The sequence below is a fragment of the Mchenga conophoros genome, linkage group LG22 (assembly GCF_057382185.1).
Source record: "Mchenga conophoros isolate Kocher_MC1m ecotype Shallow Benthic linkage group LG22, M_conophoros_male_GT1.1, whole genome shotgun sequence".
In the NCBI taxonomy this organism is placed as follows: Eukaryota; Metazoa; Chordata; class Actinopteri; order Cichliformes; family Cichlidae; genus Mchenga; species Mchenga conophoros.
The window spans coordinates 29380877-29400795 of NC_140546.1; the positions used below are offsets into that span (position 1 = coordinate 29380877).

The window sequence follows — 19919 nt, forward strand, 5'->3', positions numbered from 1 at the left end:
TGTCTTGTTTCAAAACCTTCCATTCTAAGAAATTCAGAGAAAACTTTTTTTTTATTGCATCCAATGTACAGGTCCTGTGGTGATAATACAATATTATAAAGGCAATATGTTTTAGGATGAACTTTGTTTTTTCTGACAAAGTGTGTTAATCGAATTTTTTTAATGTGAGAACTTTTTTTAGTCAAAATGACTACAATAATAAAACACGTTTGTACAAGCCTCACTGTTCAAATCATACTTAAGTGGTGTGGTCATAGCTTGAATGCCAGGTTATGTAATCGTGTCTGTGTAAACTCTAAATCTCCGGAGCAAAGTCAATGATAACGAATGTTCCAGAAAAATCACCCCGAGGCTGTCTAACCACCTTCCTCTGCCCTTCCCTCAAACAAATGAACTGATTTAGCATCTGTCCGGGACTTTTGAGACTGAATTAAATGTCTGGAAAGGTCTCTTGTGATTCAAATTTATTTTCTAATGTCCTCCCAAATGTAGAGTAAGACATATTTCCTAATAAGCTCATGAGAAAACAGCTTCTAAAAATATTTATCTATAACATATTCTTGTGCACGTGGGTCAGGCTTAAGGCAACGCACTTCGGAGACTTTCTTTCGGTACTTCGTTTTAATGTTTTTAGAAAACCACTTTCTTCCTCAAAATCCATCCGGTGTCAGAAAAATAAGAGCACGACTCACCTTCCGGTATACATTTTCCAAAATAAAACTGTAACGACATTAAGTTTAACAACCATCCCAGACAATTAAGAATCTCGAATGCAACGAAAAGATAGGGGTAGAATAGCTTCCAATGAGTTTTTAAAATTTTATAATACAGAAAAAGCAAATCGTCGTATTTCTAGCAATTATTATTAGATTTGACTTGTATATATCAGTAGTTTTTTTTTTTTTTTACAGTACTTAGTTTTTAGAGCATATGTTTTATACTTTGGGAAGTACCCCTGATATGCCTCTTTGTAACTAAAACAAAGTCATTCTCCTGCTCAAGAGACTAGCTTTAATGCGTGAAAACTGGAAAGGTGTTGGAGACAGTGTGTTGGTTTTACATTCATTAGGGGTATTTAGCACTTGGACTCTATAAGGTTCAGTTGTTAGTTCAGTGTTGGGGGTGTTTGGGGAGGGATGAAATTTTATTATGTATGTATTTATTTATTTATTTGCAACGGAAACAAAACTATACTGCTAACAGGAATAACAACGACGTACGACTGAAAAATAACGCTTTTAATTGGGTGGGGTAAAAGACTAAACTTCCGGCCGCATTTCCAGCGCCTCGACTGTCTTCAGAAGAGCGATTCAATCTGTTGAATGTACTGTCGGCAGGCGGAGGAGGAAGGAGCGGTCGTTTTACCGACGGACATCGACAAAACTCAGGCTGGCAGGTGAGACATCATCCATTTATGACTTCATGGGTAGCTGAACACTAAACAGACCGCTAATGTTACGGACACATTAAGTCGAATAAGTCTCCTTTTTACCTTTAAAGAACTGTTTTGGGATGTTTTCTCCCCAAGACTCTGCAGGTAGCATACACACGATTATCTGGTAAATCGACACAACTTTAGCGAAGGAAGTTTGATATTCAACAGGCTGTAGCATGCTTTTAAAAATGGGAAGGGGGGCTTATGTAGGCAGTAAACTGGTGTGAGGTGCTGCGTTTTTTCTCGATGTCGCGTTCTTATTTTACAATAGCCTGCCACTGCAAATTATTATACAAAACTTAAAAAAAATCCTTCCTTTGCTGAAATACAGACCGGAAGAGGAGGCTGGAGAACCGAGCTCAGGACCGGTTCTAGCCTGCTACAGTTAAGTGAGGGCGGCCAGTTACAAAGAATAGACGCAACTTGGGCCAGACATTAACATAAACAGCTGATTAGTTACCCACGGGTTCCAGGGTTTGAGTCTTTTCTCTGAGGTCTGGTCACATGATTTCTGTCAAAAGTCACCACAACAAAATTCACCTGCCAATCCAGCAGGACAGCAGAGTAGCACCTTGGTCACACACTGCACCCCAGCAGTGTACTGAGTGAGATAAGGGGATCTTTAACCTTTCATCATCTTTCCATTGGTTCCCCTCTTGAAGCCCATTACAACTTTTGCTTCTTCTAGATAGGACTTGTGGACCAAATGTTTTATTTGTTGCATCATCTTGGCTCAAGCTGAAATAACCTGAAAGAGAGGATAAAGCACACAGCTGCAAGCGAAAGGGGCGCGCTTTGTTTGTAACACAAGGGGGGGAAAGCTGACGGGTTTATATGACAAATTTTGTTGATACTTCCGAGGTACAGCAGTCTCTGCAGGAATCAAGAGCTGTAAGAGCCGCACAGTTCATCCAAACATAGAGACACAAACTCTCTCTAAACCCATACAACAAAAGCTGCCTCATTCTTCTTGGTGTGTCAAAATGCTTTACTGTGAGTACTCTTTAAAACAGGTCCCTCGCAGTAACAGCAAGATAATCACTTGAGAGCAAAATAACTGCTCTAATTGAAAACTTAGTAATACACATGCACAAGCACACATGAAGTGGCGGCTTCTCTCAGAGCTCTGCAGCCAATCATTAAAGATGTAAATAAGGAAAAATGTTTCTGGTTTTTGGAGGGGAGTGGGGTAATGACTAAAACACCTCAGCGTAGATATATTGTCTTGTTACGCGCATTAGCTTAAGGTGGGAAGAGAAAGAGCATTAGGACATAGCTTAACAACACAAAACTGCTCCTATAGGTAGAGTGGAACTACTCTACCTGTCAGTGACTCTATATGACATCTGCATGAGGTAAAGCAGGCTCTATGTTTGAGTGTTTCTACAAGCATCAGGACTGTCTATTACCTTAAAAGTGTAGTGGTTATAGATTTGCCTAACATGTCCCTGGGAGCAATGTTCCCTCTAAGCTGCGCACGTGCACAATTGCGCACTGCTGGCACAGTCTCTGCGCACAGAAAATCTGCTTTGCGCACAAAAAAAATCTAACCTGCATTGAAATTAAAATTAATACTTTAACAATTCTGTTTTGCAGTGTTAGTCAGTTAGTGACTGGTTGCTCCCGTATGTGATTAGAACGATGCCACCTATCCCATAGTCCAGCCAATAATGCGATTCACATTCGTATATACGCAGCCAATCAACGTCGTTGACAGGCTATGACAGCGTCCTTAAGTGCCGACACCGGTGTTTTAGCTGCCAAGGCGGCGTGGCTGATGTGGAGTGAAGCCACGTTAATGACAACGTGTACAACCATTGGAGATGTGAGCAGGACAGACGGAACATTTGACGGGAAAAGTGTGGACTTTATAACAGTTTTTAAATTGTGTTGAAAAGCCACGAAAACCAGAGTTGTGATAAAAAGAAATGTTGACGCTGTCCAGCCCCACGCACGGGGATGGTAGCTCGTTAACGGAGATTTGCCGTGTTGTGGCGTTAACGTCATTTCAGATTAACCTGAAAGCACTAGTGGGAACACAACGAATATGACTGCACATTTACTCCGACAGCATCCTAGTGCAAAGACAAGTGGAAGCAGAGAAAAACAACAAGCACGCATGCTACAAACTTTACCCGAGTCATTTAGACAGCCGTTAGCACAGGATTCTCCTTATGGGGACCTGATATGTTTAATATGCTGCTAAGAATATAGCCCAGAAGAAGCGTATAGTATAGCTTTTATTTTGGAAAGAGCCATTTCTCTGCAATAAACTCTCTTTTCCAAAGATGAGTGATTCCTCAATCAGATAGATTTATTATTTTATCCCTTTGTTGTTTCAGCAACATTAAATTTAAAAACTGTACGTTTGAGTTAAGATATATATTTATAATTTTAATAAATGACAAATTAAAAAAGCATGAACATTTTTTTGTATCGAAAAAAATATCGAACCGTGACACCAAAGTATCGAACCGAACCGAACCATGAATTTTGTGTATCGTTGCACCCCTAACATATATACATACATGCATACACATATATACATATACATATACATACATACATATATACAGGGTTATTTTAAAATACTTTACATCAGAAGAACTGCCTAACTGTGCTTTCTGCTTTGAATCCAGAAAAGATCTATTCAAACAATCCCTGGAATCATCCCAACAGCCTGCTTTGCCAATGTGTATCACTGTTGTTGGAGCATAATGAAATGGTTGAAAATAAAACAAATTTGTGGGTTTTAACTCTTAAAAACCTATCTGCAGGAACTACCCAGTGTGCATCAGCCAGCTACTGACAATCATGGCAACCACTGTGATGGAGAGCATCGGCCGAGTGTTCATCAGCCTGCAGCAGATCCGGCAGTTTCCCCAGTTGCTGACTGACGCTGCACCCTCCATGCCTGGCACCGTCAGAGACACCGAGGTTCCCTCCTACTTCCGGGAACGCTACGTCTGCACCGGCTATCGTCCACTCAACCAAAACTGGCGCTACTACTTCCTGTCCTTGTTTCAGCGCCACAATGAAACCTTAAACATTTGGACTCACCTGGTGGCATTTTTAGTGTTGCTGATTAAATTGTGCCAGCTTACTGAGACTGTGGACTTTATCAGTGACCGTCATTCGTGGCCCCTGCTCATCCTCGTCCTGTCCTCTTTGACCTACTCTGCATTCAGTGTTGTAGCTCACTTACTGGGAGGAAAGTCTGACCTTGCTCATTATTGCTTCTACTTTCTGGACTACGTAGGGGTAGCGCAGTATCAGTACGGCAGCGCTGTAGTCCACTTTTACTATGCTGTTGATGAAAGCGTCCATGGACTGGTGAGTGGCATCTTCATGCCCACCGCCGCAATCCTCAGCTGCCTTTCATGTTTGGGATGCTGCTACGGCAAATACTGCAACCACAGCCTACCAACGTGGGTGCGTAAGGTGTGCCAGGTGGTGCCTTCAGCACTCGCCTATTCCTGGGACATCAGTCCAGTGGCCAAGAGACTGTTCTTCTGGTCCAGCAGTGATCCAGCCATCATCTACCACTTTGGCCAGGTGGCGTTCTTCCTCAGCTGTGCCTTCTTCTTCACCTGCCCTCTGCTGGAGCGCTGTTTCCCCGGGCGGTGTGATTTTGTGGGACAGAGTCATCAAATCTTCCACGTTTTCTTATCTTGCTGCACCCTGTGTCAGATCCACGCCTCCTACCTGGACTTTGTGGGCCGCAGGAAGTTGTACTCAAGTCTGCACGGAAGTGGTGATGTTGTTCTATTTGTGGGGCTGTATGTGGTCACTTTGATTATGTGTGTTGGAATTGCTGCTTTAATGTTGAGGAAAGTGAAACAAGTGCTGGACTTCAAATTAAAGTCCAAATAATCATACAAGCCTTCCTTTAGTGTCACTCCTTTCATAGAAAGGGAACTGATTATTTTTGCAGCATAATAAATAAATAGGTAGCAAATTGCAAGAGGGATAAACAGTGATATTAGAATTTTTATATTCTTATGGATTATTTCTGAATAACACAGAATTTTCATGTATTAACAAAGCCTGGTGCTTTATTTAAAAGAGTACAATTCTGTAAGTTTAGGAAGATCATTAAAAGTAAAAAATGATTGCCTACATGCTATTCTGTCAATTTACAGTAGTGTTATTTAAACAGATGATATGTACTTTGTTAAATTGTCATGTTGTAAGGATATTTTTGTAGCAATGTCTGGAGAGGATCTTGTGCAATTTGCAAGTAATTATTTTGCAAATTGCAAATTCAGGTGCAAATAATGTGCAAAATAATGCCCCCCCTCCAAGCATCCTGAATTGGATAAACAAAAGAAACTGGATATATGGATAGAGGGATGGATTTACGTTGGTTTTTAACAATGTAACTATAGGTATTATTTAAAGGTGATTACTGATCACAGCTAAAATCTGCATTTCTTTAAGATAAAGTCTGCTACATAATTCCTGTTCAAACACTACAGTAAAACTAAGTCCTATTATAATATAGTGTTGCCAGAGAGCTGCAGTATTTCAGACCTTCACTTTGTGCCTTGGTAGGCATTTTCTTCAGTTGCCTTGAAGGCTGAGTTTTCCTTGAAGGTTACTCCATCAAATAATAGCACAGTGTGCGGAGTCTTCGAAGGAGAGCATTGGGTTTCTGCATGTAGGCTTTAAAGCTCTGAGGACACACTGGAATGTTGATGTCGACTGCCAGTCTAAGATTTAAACCTCATTTTTTGTTGCTGTGCCACCACAAGTTTCAGCATCATAGCACTTTGGAATATGTACTTAATGTATTTAAGAGAGCTAGATCTTTTTTTGTATGAGGGATTTAATATATAATGAAAATCGTTTTCAGTTCAGTTTTGTTTTTTCCTTTTGTTTTTGTACCCTTGTATTCTTCAGGTATATACCTTTACTGTAACCACTACTGGCAGTGATTAAGCGGGCCTTTAGAATGTAAAAGAAATTATTATGAATGTCACATAAGTGCAAAGCAAGGGAGGTTTTTGCTGGTGTTTGTGGGAGATGATAATGCTACTGACCAAGAGGTAAACTAGTGGGATTAGTCAAATAAGCATCTCTGGAGGCAGAAATAATCTTGTTTTGTTATGTATGTAACAATGTGAAATGTCTTTCATGTATTAAACCCTTTCTCTATTCATTGTGTGAATTTGTAACAATACTTGCACAACCACAGAAGCCATAACAGTGCTTTTTTTTTTTTTTTTTTTTTTTTTAATGAGGGTGTTAGGTAATATGCTGCTCAGCTCCAGGGTCGTAGTAATCTTGCCACAGCTTAAAGTATTAACAATGAGCAATACAAAATGAGGGTACCTGTTGGTATTGCTGCTAGAAACAAAGAGAATAAGTATAATGTCATATACTTGCATTTATATAATGCTTTTGTAATTTTATTGGTCACTCAGTCATATTTCTTGTTATATTGTAAATTAGCCTGGATCAAACATCATCGTAGCTCATATGTCAGACGCGGCAGACATTTTCAGTGCCCAGAGATGTGTAGTTGTTGCAAAGCGTTTTTCATGACATGAGCAACAAACCCAAAACTCACCAAGTGAACTCATAATAACCAAAAATTAAAATCACGTGAGTTAGGCAACACAGTTTACCTCTTTACCTTATGTAAACCAGCTTGTGACTGACTATGTATAGGCCTGTCAGTTCACATTCAGTTAGTCTAGCCAGTACTAACAGCTTAAGTACTATACTAGCCCTATAGTACTATAAAAGTCATAGAAAATAAGCACAAAATATGCTTTGGTGTATGAAATTAATATTTCTGAGACAAATGATGAGTAAGAAAGCATGTAATAAACTCAATAGTCCACCATGTCCTTTTCAGAGACAAAGTTACAGTAAGCTGCAGTAACAGCAGAGGGAAACATTTTATTTCAAGCCCTTGATTTGTCCCGGATTTACGCCCTCAGTTGTGAGGTTCGCATCATAGTGAATACAAAATGATGTTTATTTTGAATTTTGTTTTTTTGTTCTTATTAGAATCAAACAGCATGATAAAGCTCAGTCTGATTCAGGCCAGGCCTGTCTTGTGATTGACAGTTTGCTACCATATGAGTATGTACAAGCAAAAATGGTGATAATACTGACCCACAGTTTTATTATGCACTATTGCACAGACTCTGCCATGATTGAAATGACAGTAAAGCTGAATTGAAATTACACATCATTTTACTGCTAAAATTTTTTTAAAGCATTAAATTGAGGATTTGTAGTTTTGAAAAGTAATTTGTCAGGCTGCGCAACTGAGACAACATCTTTCTGCCAATAGTTTCTTAAAACTTTATGCAAGTGATTTTTTCTTACTTTGTATCTATTATATGTACATATATACAGTATCTCACAAAAGTAAGTACACCGCTCACATTTTTGTAAATATTTTATTGTATCTTTTCATGGGAGAACATTGAAGATATGACACTTTGATACAATGTAAAGTAGTCAGTGTACAGCTTGTATAAGTCTAAATTTGCCATCCCCTTTAAATAACTCACCACACAGCTGCTGGCAACAAAAGTGAGTACACCCCTAAGTGAAAATGTCCAAATTGTGCCCAATTAGCCATTTCTCTTCCTGGTGTCATGTGACTCATTAGTGTTACAAGATCTCAGGTGCAAATTGGTAGAAGGTGTGTTGAATTTGGTGTTATTTCTCTCATACTGGTCACTGGAAGTCTAACATGGCACATCATGGAAAAGATTTCTCTGAGGATCTGAAAAAAAAGAAGAATTTTTACTCTCTATAAAGATGGCCTAGGCTATAAGAAGACTGGCAACACCCTGAAACTGAGCTGTAGCATGGGGGCCAAGACCATACACCAGTTTAACAGGACAGGTACCACTCAGAACAAACCTCGCCACGCTCAGCATCATATCCAGGGGGTGTCTTTTAAAAATGGATGTATGAGTGCTGCCAGCATTGCTGCAGAGGTTGAAGGCGTAGAGGGTCAGTCTGTTAGTGCTCATACACTGCATCAAATGGCTTTCATCCCAGAAGGAATCCTCTTCTAAAGATAATGCACAAGAAAGCCTACAAACAGTTTGCTGAAGACAAGCAGACTAAGGACATGGATTACCTGTGGTCTGATGAGACCAAGAAATGTATTTGGTTCAGATGGTTCTCAAGGTTGTGTGGCGGCAACCAGGTGAGGAGTACAAACACAATTATGTCTTGCCTACAGTCAAGCATGGTGGTGAGATGTCATTGTTTGGGACTGCATGACTGCTGATGGCACTGGGGAGTAGAGCTGGGTGATATGGCCTAAAATCCATATCACGGTATAATTTGAAGCATCTGCGGTAACGATATATATCGTGATATATTCTTTTCTTCTGTATAACGTATTTTACACACTATAAGGCAACTTACAATCCTTTAATTTTCTCAAAAATCGACAGTGTGCCTTATGTATGAATTCTGACCTCGAACCGATTTTATGTAGTACACGGCACATAGAAATCTGTCAAAATGTTTTAGTACGACTTTGGTAAGCTATGATGGCGCATGGCTTGATGGATTGCTGGAGCATTACGGCTGCCGTAGTCAGGAGCCTCACGCAATGTTGCCAACTCCTCAGTAAGGAAAATCAGTATTGGCTGACCGTAAAGTCGCTAGAACTCGCTAAAAGACGTCATCGCCTAATTTGCATAATAGGTCATGCTAATGTCATTGTAATCAGAATCAGAAAGGGTTTTATTGCCAAATGTTGAGCAGGTTTACAACATTAGGAAATTGCTGCGGTACTTAGTGCAAACATACTGTCATATAACGCTTAAATAGACATAAAAATAAGAATTAAAAGTGCTAAGTAGATAGATATATACATGAGTGCAGGTTGTGATCAGTGCCTGTTACACAGTGAGGGGTGGTGAGGGAAACAGCAGACTTCACTCTATCTTAATTAAAGTAATTGTTTTATTATCTCTTGCCAACATCATGCACATGCAGACAGCAACTTCTCAAAATGGCTCCCAATCCAATTCCTGCTCCCTTTAAATACTCTAAAGACACACCTTCTTAATACAGACTGGCCTATAAAAGAGCTGCAATTGAGGCAGGCTTCCTCTTTACTGGGAAAACAAGATGGCCACACACAAATGTGCTACCATATTTTGGTAAATTTTATTATTTTTAAGAAAAACATATGCCAGCAATTAAGACAATTATTATTTTACATTCATTACGTGTATTCGATAACAATTGAGGAGAGAAAAAGTGAGAAATAATAAGCGGAACTGTTGACACTGTAGTCGTTCGCCCGCGGTTGCCTAGAGCGGACCAACTTCCTGTCCTCTCAGACGCAATTCGGGAAAAGATACGAGTGCTCCTGTGATTCTTTCTCTGAGACTCTACCTTTATTTTTACAGGTCAGTATCGTCTTAAAAATACAGTGTATGAGGGTTTTGTGCCTCGTTCTACTTCGGTGTTTACTGAGAGTTATGTTGACACCGCCGATGTAACCTTAAGTGGGGTTTAGTTGAAAGTTACTGAAGCGCGGCACAGCAGCGGTGGTAGTGTAGTTAACAGTGTAAACTGGAGAAATGTAATGACCATAGATGCATATATTTGCCAAATGCCTTTTAATTACCTTTTACAGTTATTGAGCATATCTGACAAGTGAAAGCACTGGATGTAAATTATATTTGTTGATCGGAAATAAGGGACGCAATTCGGGAAAAGATACGAGTGCTCCTGTGATTCTTTCTCTGAGACTCTACCTTTATTTTTACAGATTTGTATTCTTTTTGTTATTGTGGTCTTCACATCTGGGACCCGTAACACCAACAGCAGAGGGGAAGAAACTGTTCTTATGGCGAGAGGTTCTTATGGCGAATGGACCGGAGCCTCCTGCCTGAGGGGAGCAGCTCAAACAGACTGTGTCCAGGGTGAGAAGGGTCAGCTGTGATCCGAGCTGCACGCCCCAGTGTCCTGGAGGTGTACAGGTCCTGCAGAGATGGGAGTCTGCAGCCAATCACCTTCTCAGCAGAGCGCACAACACGCTGCAGTCTCTGTTTGTCCCTGATAGTGGCTCCAGCGTACCACACGGTGATGGAGGAGGTGAGGATGGACTCGATGATTGCAGTGTAGAATTGTATCATCATCCGTGTTGGCAGGGTGAATTTCTTCAGCTGCCTCAGGAAGTACATCCTCTGCTGGGCTTTCTTAATGACGGAGGTGATGGTGGGCTCCCACTTCAGGTCCTGGGTGATGGTGGTACCCAGGAAGCGGAATGAGTCCACAGAGGTGATGGGGGTGTCAGTCAGGATGATGGGGGGGGGATGGAGCTGTGTGCTTCCTGAAGTCCACAATAATCTCCACTGTCTTCTGGGCATTCAGCACCAGGTTGTTGTGGCTGCACCAGGACACCAAACGTTCAACCTCCCTCCTGTAGGCAGACTTATCCCCGTCCGAGATGAGTCCAATAACGGTGGTGTCATCTGCAAACTTGATTAGCTTGACAGACTGGTGGGTGGAGGTGCAGCAGTTGGTGTACAGGGAGAAGAGCAGAGGAGAAAGAACACAGCCCTGAGGGGAGCCGGTGCTGATTGTCCGGGAGTCCGAGACATTCTTTCCCAGCCTCACATGCTGCTTCCTGTCCGTCAGGAAGTCAGTGATCCACCAGCAGATGGGATCAGGCACATTCATCTGGGAAAGCTTGCCTCGGAGATGGTCTGGAAGGGTGGTGTTGATGGCAGAGCTGAAGTCCACAAACAGGATCCTGGCGTAGGTTCCTGGGGAGTCCAGATGCTACAGGATGAAGTGTAGAGCCATGTTGATAGTGTCGTCTAGAGACCTGTAACCTACGTTGTTGGAGAGAGAAATAACATCGTGGAAGAGAAAGTGAGTAAAATGTCCTAAATGCATTTCGAATTTATTTAGAACTACAAATTAAATTTCTTTTAGGAATTATTGTTTTTTTTAATGTCACAATTCCAACCCTGCTTCTTTATCCGGGCTTGGACCGGCAAAAGTGACCTGAAATTGGCACTCTGGTGAAATTAATTTGTGTGTGTGTGTGTGTGTGTGTGTGTGTTTATTAGTAGTTTTAAACCTTGTGATCCACAAAAATGCATAACAGTAATCTATTTATACTGCCCACCCCTAATTCAAACCTCTTGCCAAGTTTGGTGCCACTGGTTTACTGTGAGCAACTCCCAGCCTAAAACGCTAAAAACAATAAAACCCTAACCTTACTTACTCTAAAATCTCTACCGTTGGCTAAATTTATATCGTTTCTACCCTATTCCGTTTATACCGCCCACCCCTAATACAGAGTATACAAAAGGGATAAATAGAATAAATTGGAATAAGAATACGAATACAAAGGAACAGGGGTTATGCTAAAAATCCAGTATTATTCCAATATTAATCCTAAATCTAAACATGCAGATATGACCTTCATGTTTGACTCGCTCCCAAAAGCAGCACCTTTATAATAGATCTGAGAGTAAAGTATAATTGGTACAAAAAGTCTTCTTTAAAAGGCACTTCAGGATTTGAGTTTATCTCCTCTGTCTTGTTTCAAAACCTTCCGTTCTAAGAAATTCAGAGAACTTTTTTTTTTATTGCAATCCAATGTACAGGTCCTGTGGTGATTAGAGATGGCACGATACCACTTTTTTATGTCCGATACCGATACCGATATCATAAATTTGGATATCTGCCGATACCGATATGAATCCGATATAGTGTTTTTTAATCAACAAAACTGTTTTTTAAATATCTTGCTGCATTTTGTATAAGTTCATACTCAAGTTTAAAACAACAACTACACTAAAGCTATTCTGTTATACCTGTATGCAAAAAAAAAATATTTCATAGTTCAGCAATACTGATCAATCTAATAAACTTAAACCTACACCATCCTCCCTATTCTGGTATTTTAAAGAGTACTTAGCATAAATATTAAGCAACCTAACTAATAGGGTTCCAACTCCCAGCAACAACAAAAATAAATAAATAAAAAATAGGGAACCACCCCTCACGCTCCACCTCATGATGCTTAATCGACGTAATCAACCTTAATTTGATGCAGTGTGAAAAAAAAATGCACAGAAATCAATTATTTTTCAAGAAATATTAAATAGATTCAACATCTTTCTTCAACAAAATTGCAGACTGCACAGATGGTACCTTCCCAAAGGAAAAAGTACTATAGCTTACTAGGGTATATATATATTAGACTTAATAGTTACTATATCAGAATCAGAATCAGAATACTTTATTGATCCCTGGGGGAAATTATTTTTTGTTACAGTGCTCCATTTTAAACCAACATTAAGACAAGACAGACAATACACTAACTAAGAATAGTACAATATATACATATATATACATACATACATACATAAGTCACTCATAAATAAATAGTTGGAAAAGAAACATGTGTAGTTGTAGCAGCAAACAGTGTGTTAAGTGGATGCGTTGTACAGGGAGATGGCCACAGGCAGGAATGATTTCCTGTGTCGTTCAGTGGTGCTTTTCGGTAATCTCAGTCTCTCACTGAACGTGCTCCTGTGACTGACCAGCATGTCATGGAGTGGGTGGGAGGTGTTATCCAACATTGTCTTTATCTTGGACAGCATCCGCCTCTCCGACACCACCTTGAGGGAGTCCAGCTCCATCCCCACAACATTGCTGGCCTTACGGATTAGTTTATTAAGTCTGTATACAGTAATTGACTTCTATTCATTTTACATCAAATTAAAACTTTGGGTGTCAGATAATTATTTATTAAAAGCTAGACATTTTAAATGAGAATAAGAAAGAAAAGTATGTCTTTGTGCCCCCTTTTCCCTGTTATTGCCCTATCGGCCCCCCTGGCTAAACTTTGCTAGATCCGCCCCTGCACAGTTACCAGCTTCAGCTACGTAGAAAAAGATCCTCGAGTAGAAAGTAATATTAAATACATTCTAACAACAGCTTATCAAGCTTAAACGTGCTGCTGTTGTTCAGCCGCTGGTTTCCTCTTTCTGGTGCAAAGTGGGCCAAAAGCAAACTAGAGACACGGACTCGCGACAGAAAAGCCGATCAGCTGATCGTTAAGCAGTTTCATGATTGAAGTAGCAGCAGGAGAGGCAGTCGCTTGTTAAGCTTAACGCAGGAATGCTTTACAAACATTCAGAGATGGACTTACACACTTGCTTTACTTCTCTCGGGATAACTTTGTCGGAGATGAAATGCCGGGTTGCTAGCGAAGCTCCAAATGCTATCCAGACCACCGACAGGTCCCGCATGCCACAGCCGCTCTATCACGTGATGCATACTGCTCCGACATGCTAACGTTCTGAGGTGAGTTACAGCGTGTTGCAAGTTTTGTGAGGTGCTTTCGTGATATTTAATGGATCGGATTACATTTTTTATTTTTCTCCGATATCCGATCCAGTAATTTAGGTCAGTATCGGACCGATACCGATACGTAATATCGGATCGGTCCATCTCTAGTGGTGATAATACAATATTATAAAGGCAACACATGCAATGAAAATGTGTTCCTATATCTTGCTTTCGAGGTCTCAGTGGCATAATTCATTACTGTATGCTCCAAAGGTAAAACTGTGTGTTGTGAAATATTTATTCACACTTGTAGTCTGCAGAGGTTATGTCTGACAATTAATTCAGACAAAATAATTACAAAGATCTGTTAGTTTATACTTAAACCACAAAGGAGCTCATTTCAGTATTCAGGTCAAAAGAGTAAAGAGTAAACTTTTTTTAAAGTAAGTACTGAATATTATATCACTTATTTATGCGCAAATGTTTAATAAAGAAGAACGTTAAAACATTACTGTTGGCCACATACTGGCAAAGTTATGTGCCATTAGCGATGTTAGTACTAACTGGGTTTTAAAACCTTTACTTTAAAATATACGCCGCTATATATATACCTGACATTAATCTTACAGAAAATGTGATACTTTTATGGATAATTAAAGTCAGTCATATATCCACAAACACAACAAGCTGAAAGTCAGTGAATGCTGCCAAATATCACGGCACAAGCAGGATCCACTGCACTGTTAATGTTAGCTATGTTATATTGCTGCCTCTGTTCGGTGGTGTCGAGCCAAACGGGCTTTAATATGTGTTTGAACGAGCTGACGGTTCACTCGTTAAGCTGAAAGAAAGATGCTTTAATCACAGGAGTCACACATGTGTCCACTGGGAACTCTCCTTGTTGAGCACTCGTAATAACACAAACACTAAATCTTCTTTCTCTTGTGCTGTTGTGTAGCAGTGTCTACACCTGAGACTGTCACCTGTCTGTCTGTCCTGCACTCTCTCTCTGATTGTGTAATAAAAGTATAACATGTATTTATAAGTTACACTTGTGTTTGAATCCTGCAGCTTATCACACATTTGATTTCCATGTGTGACAACTGCAAGTGACCAGAGTGAGGACAGACTGAGGGACCCACTGCTGCACATCACCTGTGAGGCTTTGCACCCCTGATGATCCACCAGGAAAAACTCAGCAGTGTGTGAGGAAGAGGAGGAGGAAGAGCCAGCAGCAGCTGACAGATGGAGAGAATAGACAGACTGTTCCCTGTTTGTGAAGGACTGCTAGGAAAGTTTAAAATAACTAATTGCCTGTCCTGACTCAGTCTCATTAGGTAATGTTCAAAATATTTTATCATTCCAGTGTTTTCAGTGTGGGAGAAAGTACTCGGGGCCTTCAAGTTACACACTATGAAAGGCAGAAACAAGTTTAATATTCAGAAACCTAAAGTATAAACCGGATTGCAACAAAGTTGGGACACTAAACAAATTGTGAATAAAGACTGAATGCAACGACATGGAGATGGCAAATGTCAATATTTTATTCAGAATAGAACGTAAATCACAGAACAAAAGTTGAAACTGAGAAAATTTATCATTTTAAGGGGAAAATATGTTGATACAAAATGTCATGGTATCAACAAATCCCAAAAAAGTTGGGACAAGGCCATTTTCACCACTGTGTGGCATCTCCTTCTTCTTACAACACTCAACAGATGTCTGGGGACCGAGGAGACCAGTTTCTCAAGTTTAGAAATAGGAATGCTCTCCCATTCTTGTCCAATACAGGCCTCTAACTGTTCAATCATCTTGGGCCTTCTTTGTCGCACCTTCCTCTTTATGATGCGCCAAATGTTCTCTATAGGTGAAAGATCTGGACTGCAGACTGGCCATTTCAGTACCCGGATCCTTCTCCTACGCAGCCATGATGTTGTGATTGATGCAGAATGTGGTCTGGCATTATCTTGTTGAAAAATGCAGGGTCTTCCCTGAAAGAGATGACGTCTGGATGGGAGCATATGTTGTTCTAGAACCTGAATATATTTTCCTGCATTGATGGTGCCTTTCCAGACATGCAAGCTTCCCATGCCACACGCACTCATGCAACCCCATACCATCAGAGATGCAGGCTTCTGAACTGAGCGTTGATAACAACTTGGGTTGTCCTTGTCCTCTTTGGTCTGGATGACATGGCGTCCCACATTTCCAAAAAGAACTTTGAATCGTGACTCGTCTGACCGCAGAACAGTCTTCCATTTTGCCACACTCCATTTGAAATGATCCCTGGCCCAGTGAAAACGCCTGAGCTTGTGGATCTTGCTTAGAAATGGCTTCTTCTTTGCACTGTAGAGTTTCAGCTGGCAACGGCAGATGGCACGGTGGATTGTGTTCACTGACAATTGTTTCTGGAAGTATTCCTGAGCCCATTCTGTGATTTCCTTTACAGTAGCATTCCTGTTTGTGGTGCAGTGTCGTTTAAGGGCCCGGAGATCACGGTCATCCAGTATGGGTTTACGCCCTTGACCCTTACGCACAGAGATTGTTCCAGATTCTCTGAATCTTCGGATGACGTTATGCACAGTTGATGATGATAACTGCAAAGTCTTTGCAATTTTTCGCCGGGTAACGCCTTTCTGATATTGCTCCACTATCTTTCTGCGCAACATTGTGGGAATTGGTGATCCTCTACCCATCTTGGCTTCTGAGAGACACTGCCACTCTGAGAAGCTCTTTTTATACCCAATCATGTTCCCAATTAACCTAATCAGTGTTAATTGGTCTTCCAGCTCTTCGTTATGCTCAAATTTACTTTTTCCAGCCTCTTATTGCTACTTGTCCCAACTTTTTTGGGATTTGTTGACACCGTGTAATTTTGAATCAACATATTTTTCCTTTGAAATGATACATTTTCTCGGATTAAACTTTTGATCTGTCATCTATGTTCTATTCTGAATAAAATATTGACATTTGCCGTCTCCACACCATTGCATTCAGTTTGTTGCAATCCGGTTTGTATGTATCAGCAGCAGAATGGACCTAAAAATAAATGTACTTCTGCCCAGTTTGACCCATTTAGCAGAAACCAGCCTATCTAAGGCTCTGATATCTATTCTGTATGACTTAAAGCAGTTATGACAATAAAGGAATATTTAATATATCAGTCTACTCTTCATTTTATCAGAAACAGTTATCACAGCTTGTACATTTTCTTTTTATAAATGTATGTAAGCAATGAGCCAAATTTAGTAATGCCAACATACTGAAGGAACAGCATTTGTCTCCTATATATGATACACCTATAGATGCACTGTCAAAGACACTTGTCTTTGAGTGAAGATTTAAGGTGATAAGACATATAAATAACTGCAACTTGAATCTGTACTGAGGCTCAGTATTTGACACAGAGTTCATGTTCATTGCTGTAATAGCTAATAATGATTAATATAATAACTATAATGTTGGCCATATTATATTTACATTACCAAAGTGATATGACTTTTGTCTCATGAACAACATTAGCTAATTGTTATTTACTAACTAATCTTAAATGACTGTTCAGTACAGAAATGAAGCCCAAAAATCATGTTTTACTGTCCTGTGGTCTCAGCCTCAGATACTTATCAAATCACACAAAGCTCTTGTAGAAACAAATGAACAAAATATGTTCTCCTTCATTTCTGTCAAACAAAATTGTATGACACGTTTCCAGCGGTTAGTATCATGGTTGCTAGGCAACCTGGGAAGCGCGACGGAGACTAGACTGTCCCATTTCACAAGCCTCTCACTTCCGCACGCACCATGCGTAGTGCGCGTACTTCAAGCGTGCCGACCCTGCCACAGCCTGAGAACCATCACAGACAACAGCGTCGGGGGCGGGGCTTAAGCTCGGACAGATCAAAGGCCTTTGCAACGTCACAACAAAGGCCTTTGCAACGTCACAACAAAGGTGCTTCGAAGGAGCCTCCAAATAGCATAAATAGAGCCTTGGCGACACTCTACACCAGTAAACTCCAAAGTCGGTCGGTCTAAAGTATCGCTGAGTAGTCTAAAATACTGCTGAAAGTCAACCTTTATTAAATATGTCTCACGTTTATGCTAGAGCTAACGATCACGGTTCCCGTGCAAAGGTTCGCACAACTGAACAGCGTGCCCCCATTATTAAAATGCAACACAAGGATGTTGCACCTTGGGCACCACGCTTAGAGCGGTGGGACATAAATACAAATAAAAATTTACTCCCACCCCCCCCTCCTCTTCCGGTCAAACCACAGAAAACACAGCGTGCCCCCATTATTAAAATGCAACACAAGGATGTTGCACCTTGGGCACCACGCTTAGAGCGGTGGGACATAAATACAAATAAAAATTTACTTCCACCCCCCCCTCCTCTTCCGGTTAAACCACAGAAAACACTGCGTGCCCCCATTATTAAAAAGCAACACAAGGATGTTGCACCTTGGGCACCACGCTTAGAGCGGTGGGACATAAATACAAATAAAAATTTACTCCCACACCCCCCTCCTCTTCCCGTTAAACCACAAAAACCACAGCGTGCCCCAATTATTAAAAAGCAACAGAAGGATGTTGCACCTTGGGCACCACGCTTAGAGCGGTGGGACATAAATACAAATAAAAATTTACTCCCACCCCCCCCTCCTCTTCCGGTTAAACCACAAAAACCACAGCGTGCCCCCATTATTAAAAAGCAACAGAAGGATGTTGCACCTTGGGCACCACGCTTAGAAAGGTGGGACATAAATACAAATAAAAATTTACTCCCACACCCCCCTCCTCTTCCGGTTAAACCACAACAACCACAGCGTGCCCCAATTATTAAAAAGCAACACAAGGATGTTGCACCTTGGGCACCACGCTTAGAGCGGTGGGACATAAATACAAATAAAAATTTACTCCCACACCCCCCTCCTCTTCCGGTTAAACCACAAAAACCACAGCGTGCCCCCATTATTAAAAAGCAACACAAGGATGTTGCACCTTGGGCACCACGCTTAGAGCGGTGGGACATAAATACAAATAAAAATTTACTCCCACCCCTCCCTCCTCTTCCGGTTAAACCACAGAAAACGCTGCGTGCCCCCATTATTAAAAAACAACACAAGGATGTGGCACCTTGGGCACCACGCTTATTAGAGACATGGAAATATTAACAGCAGTAAAATACAGATAACACCCCCCCCCCCCCAACCGGTAGCAGCAGATAGCCGCCCCTCCCTGAGCCTGGATCTGCTGGAGGTTTCTTCCTGTTCAAAGGGAGTTTTTCCTTCCCACTGTCGCCATGTGCTTGCTCATAGGGGATCATTTGATTGTTGGGGTTTTATATTCACAACTGTTGTTGTGAAAATATTCACAACAACAGTTATATTGCAAAGTCTTCACCATCCATCAGCCATTACAATACAAATAATAAAAATCTTGAAATACATAAAAATGTTGATGTTTGATTTTGTTTACTTTAGTTTTGTTTACTACTACGTGTCTGATAGTGATTGTCTGAGTAGATAAAACAGTGGTCCTGTACCACCAACATCATTATGGAGATGTGTGAGAATGACTGGGAGTCAGACTGGAGGACTACTGTGAAATCAGAAAAAGCAGAGTGGGGAGGTACTTCCTGTACATTGCTTCTCCAGCTGTGTAAATTACATTTTTCTCAGCAGCAACAGCTTTGGGGTTAGGAGAATACCAGGACCAGTCAGTGCACAATGACCAATTCATCAGCTGCATAACAGCAGCTGGAGCCTCACAGCTGGAGCGCACTGTACTGAGTGAAACATTTTCACACTTCACAAGAAATAAGGACAGAAAACTTTCACCTCATCATTCCCCAAACAAAAGGGTTTCATTTCCAGATGCCAGGAGGACTAAGATGCCACTAAAGGCAGAATAAAAGCAGCATGCATATGGCCCTTTTCCATTAGTACCTTCTAGGGGTGGGTTTTGATCATCAATTTTTCGATTAAAATCAATTCTAGCTTGCATAACATGATATTGATTCATTAAAACCCTGAATTGACTTTTAAATATAAATTCATTTTGCTCAAAATGCCAGAATATCAGGTTAAACCTTACAAAATTTCGACAACCACCCAACAGCTAAAACAGTAAATGAGAGCTGGTGCACGGATTCTGCACAAAGACGTTTCCTTGC

General features: G+C 40.7%; 1 protein-coding gene and 1 long non-coding RNA gene across 2 annotated transcripts; both read left to right on the top strand.

Moving 5' to 3' along the window:
• Positions 1-1259: 1259 nt before the first annotated feature.
• On the top strand, positions 1260-6594 carry paqr7a (progestin and adipoQ receptor family member VII, a). The gene is made up of 2 exons (XM_085262766.1): positions 1260-1396; positions 4213-6594. The coding sequence occupies exons 1-2, from the start codon at positions 1323-1325 to the stop codon at positions 5306-5308; spliced, it is 1170 nt and encodes a 389-aa protein (XP_085118892.1). The 5' UTR covers positions 1260-1322; the 3' UTR covers positions 5309-6594.
• Positions 6595-10139: 3545 nt separating this feature from the next.
• Positions 10140-16905, top strand: LOC146549679 (uncharacterized). The gene is made up of 2 exons (XR_014890479.1): positions 10140-11311; positions 14819-16905. It is a non-coding gene; the product is annotated as an uncharacterized LOC146549679 (long non-coding RNA).
• Positions 16906-19919: the final 3014 nt, after the last annotated feature.

Bases quoted from the DNA above. Each gene is read 5' to 3' on its own strand.
- paqr7a (XM_085262766.1), top strand. From the start codon at position 1,323: ATGTACTGTCGGCAGGCGGAGGAGGAAGGAGCGGTCGTTTTACCGACG. The intron at 1,397-4,212 runs GTGAGACATCAT...ACCTATCTGCAG, and splicing joins GACAAAACTCAGGCTGGCAG to GAACTACCCAGTGTGCATCA.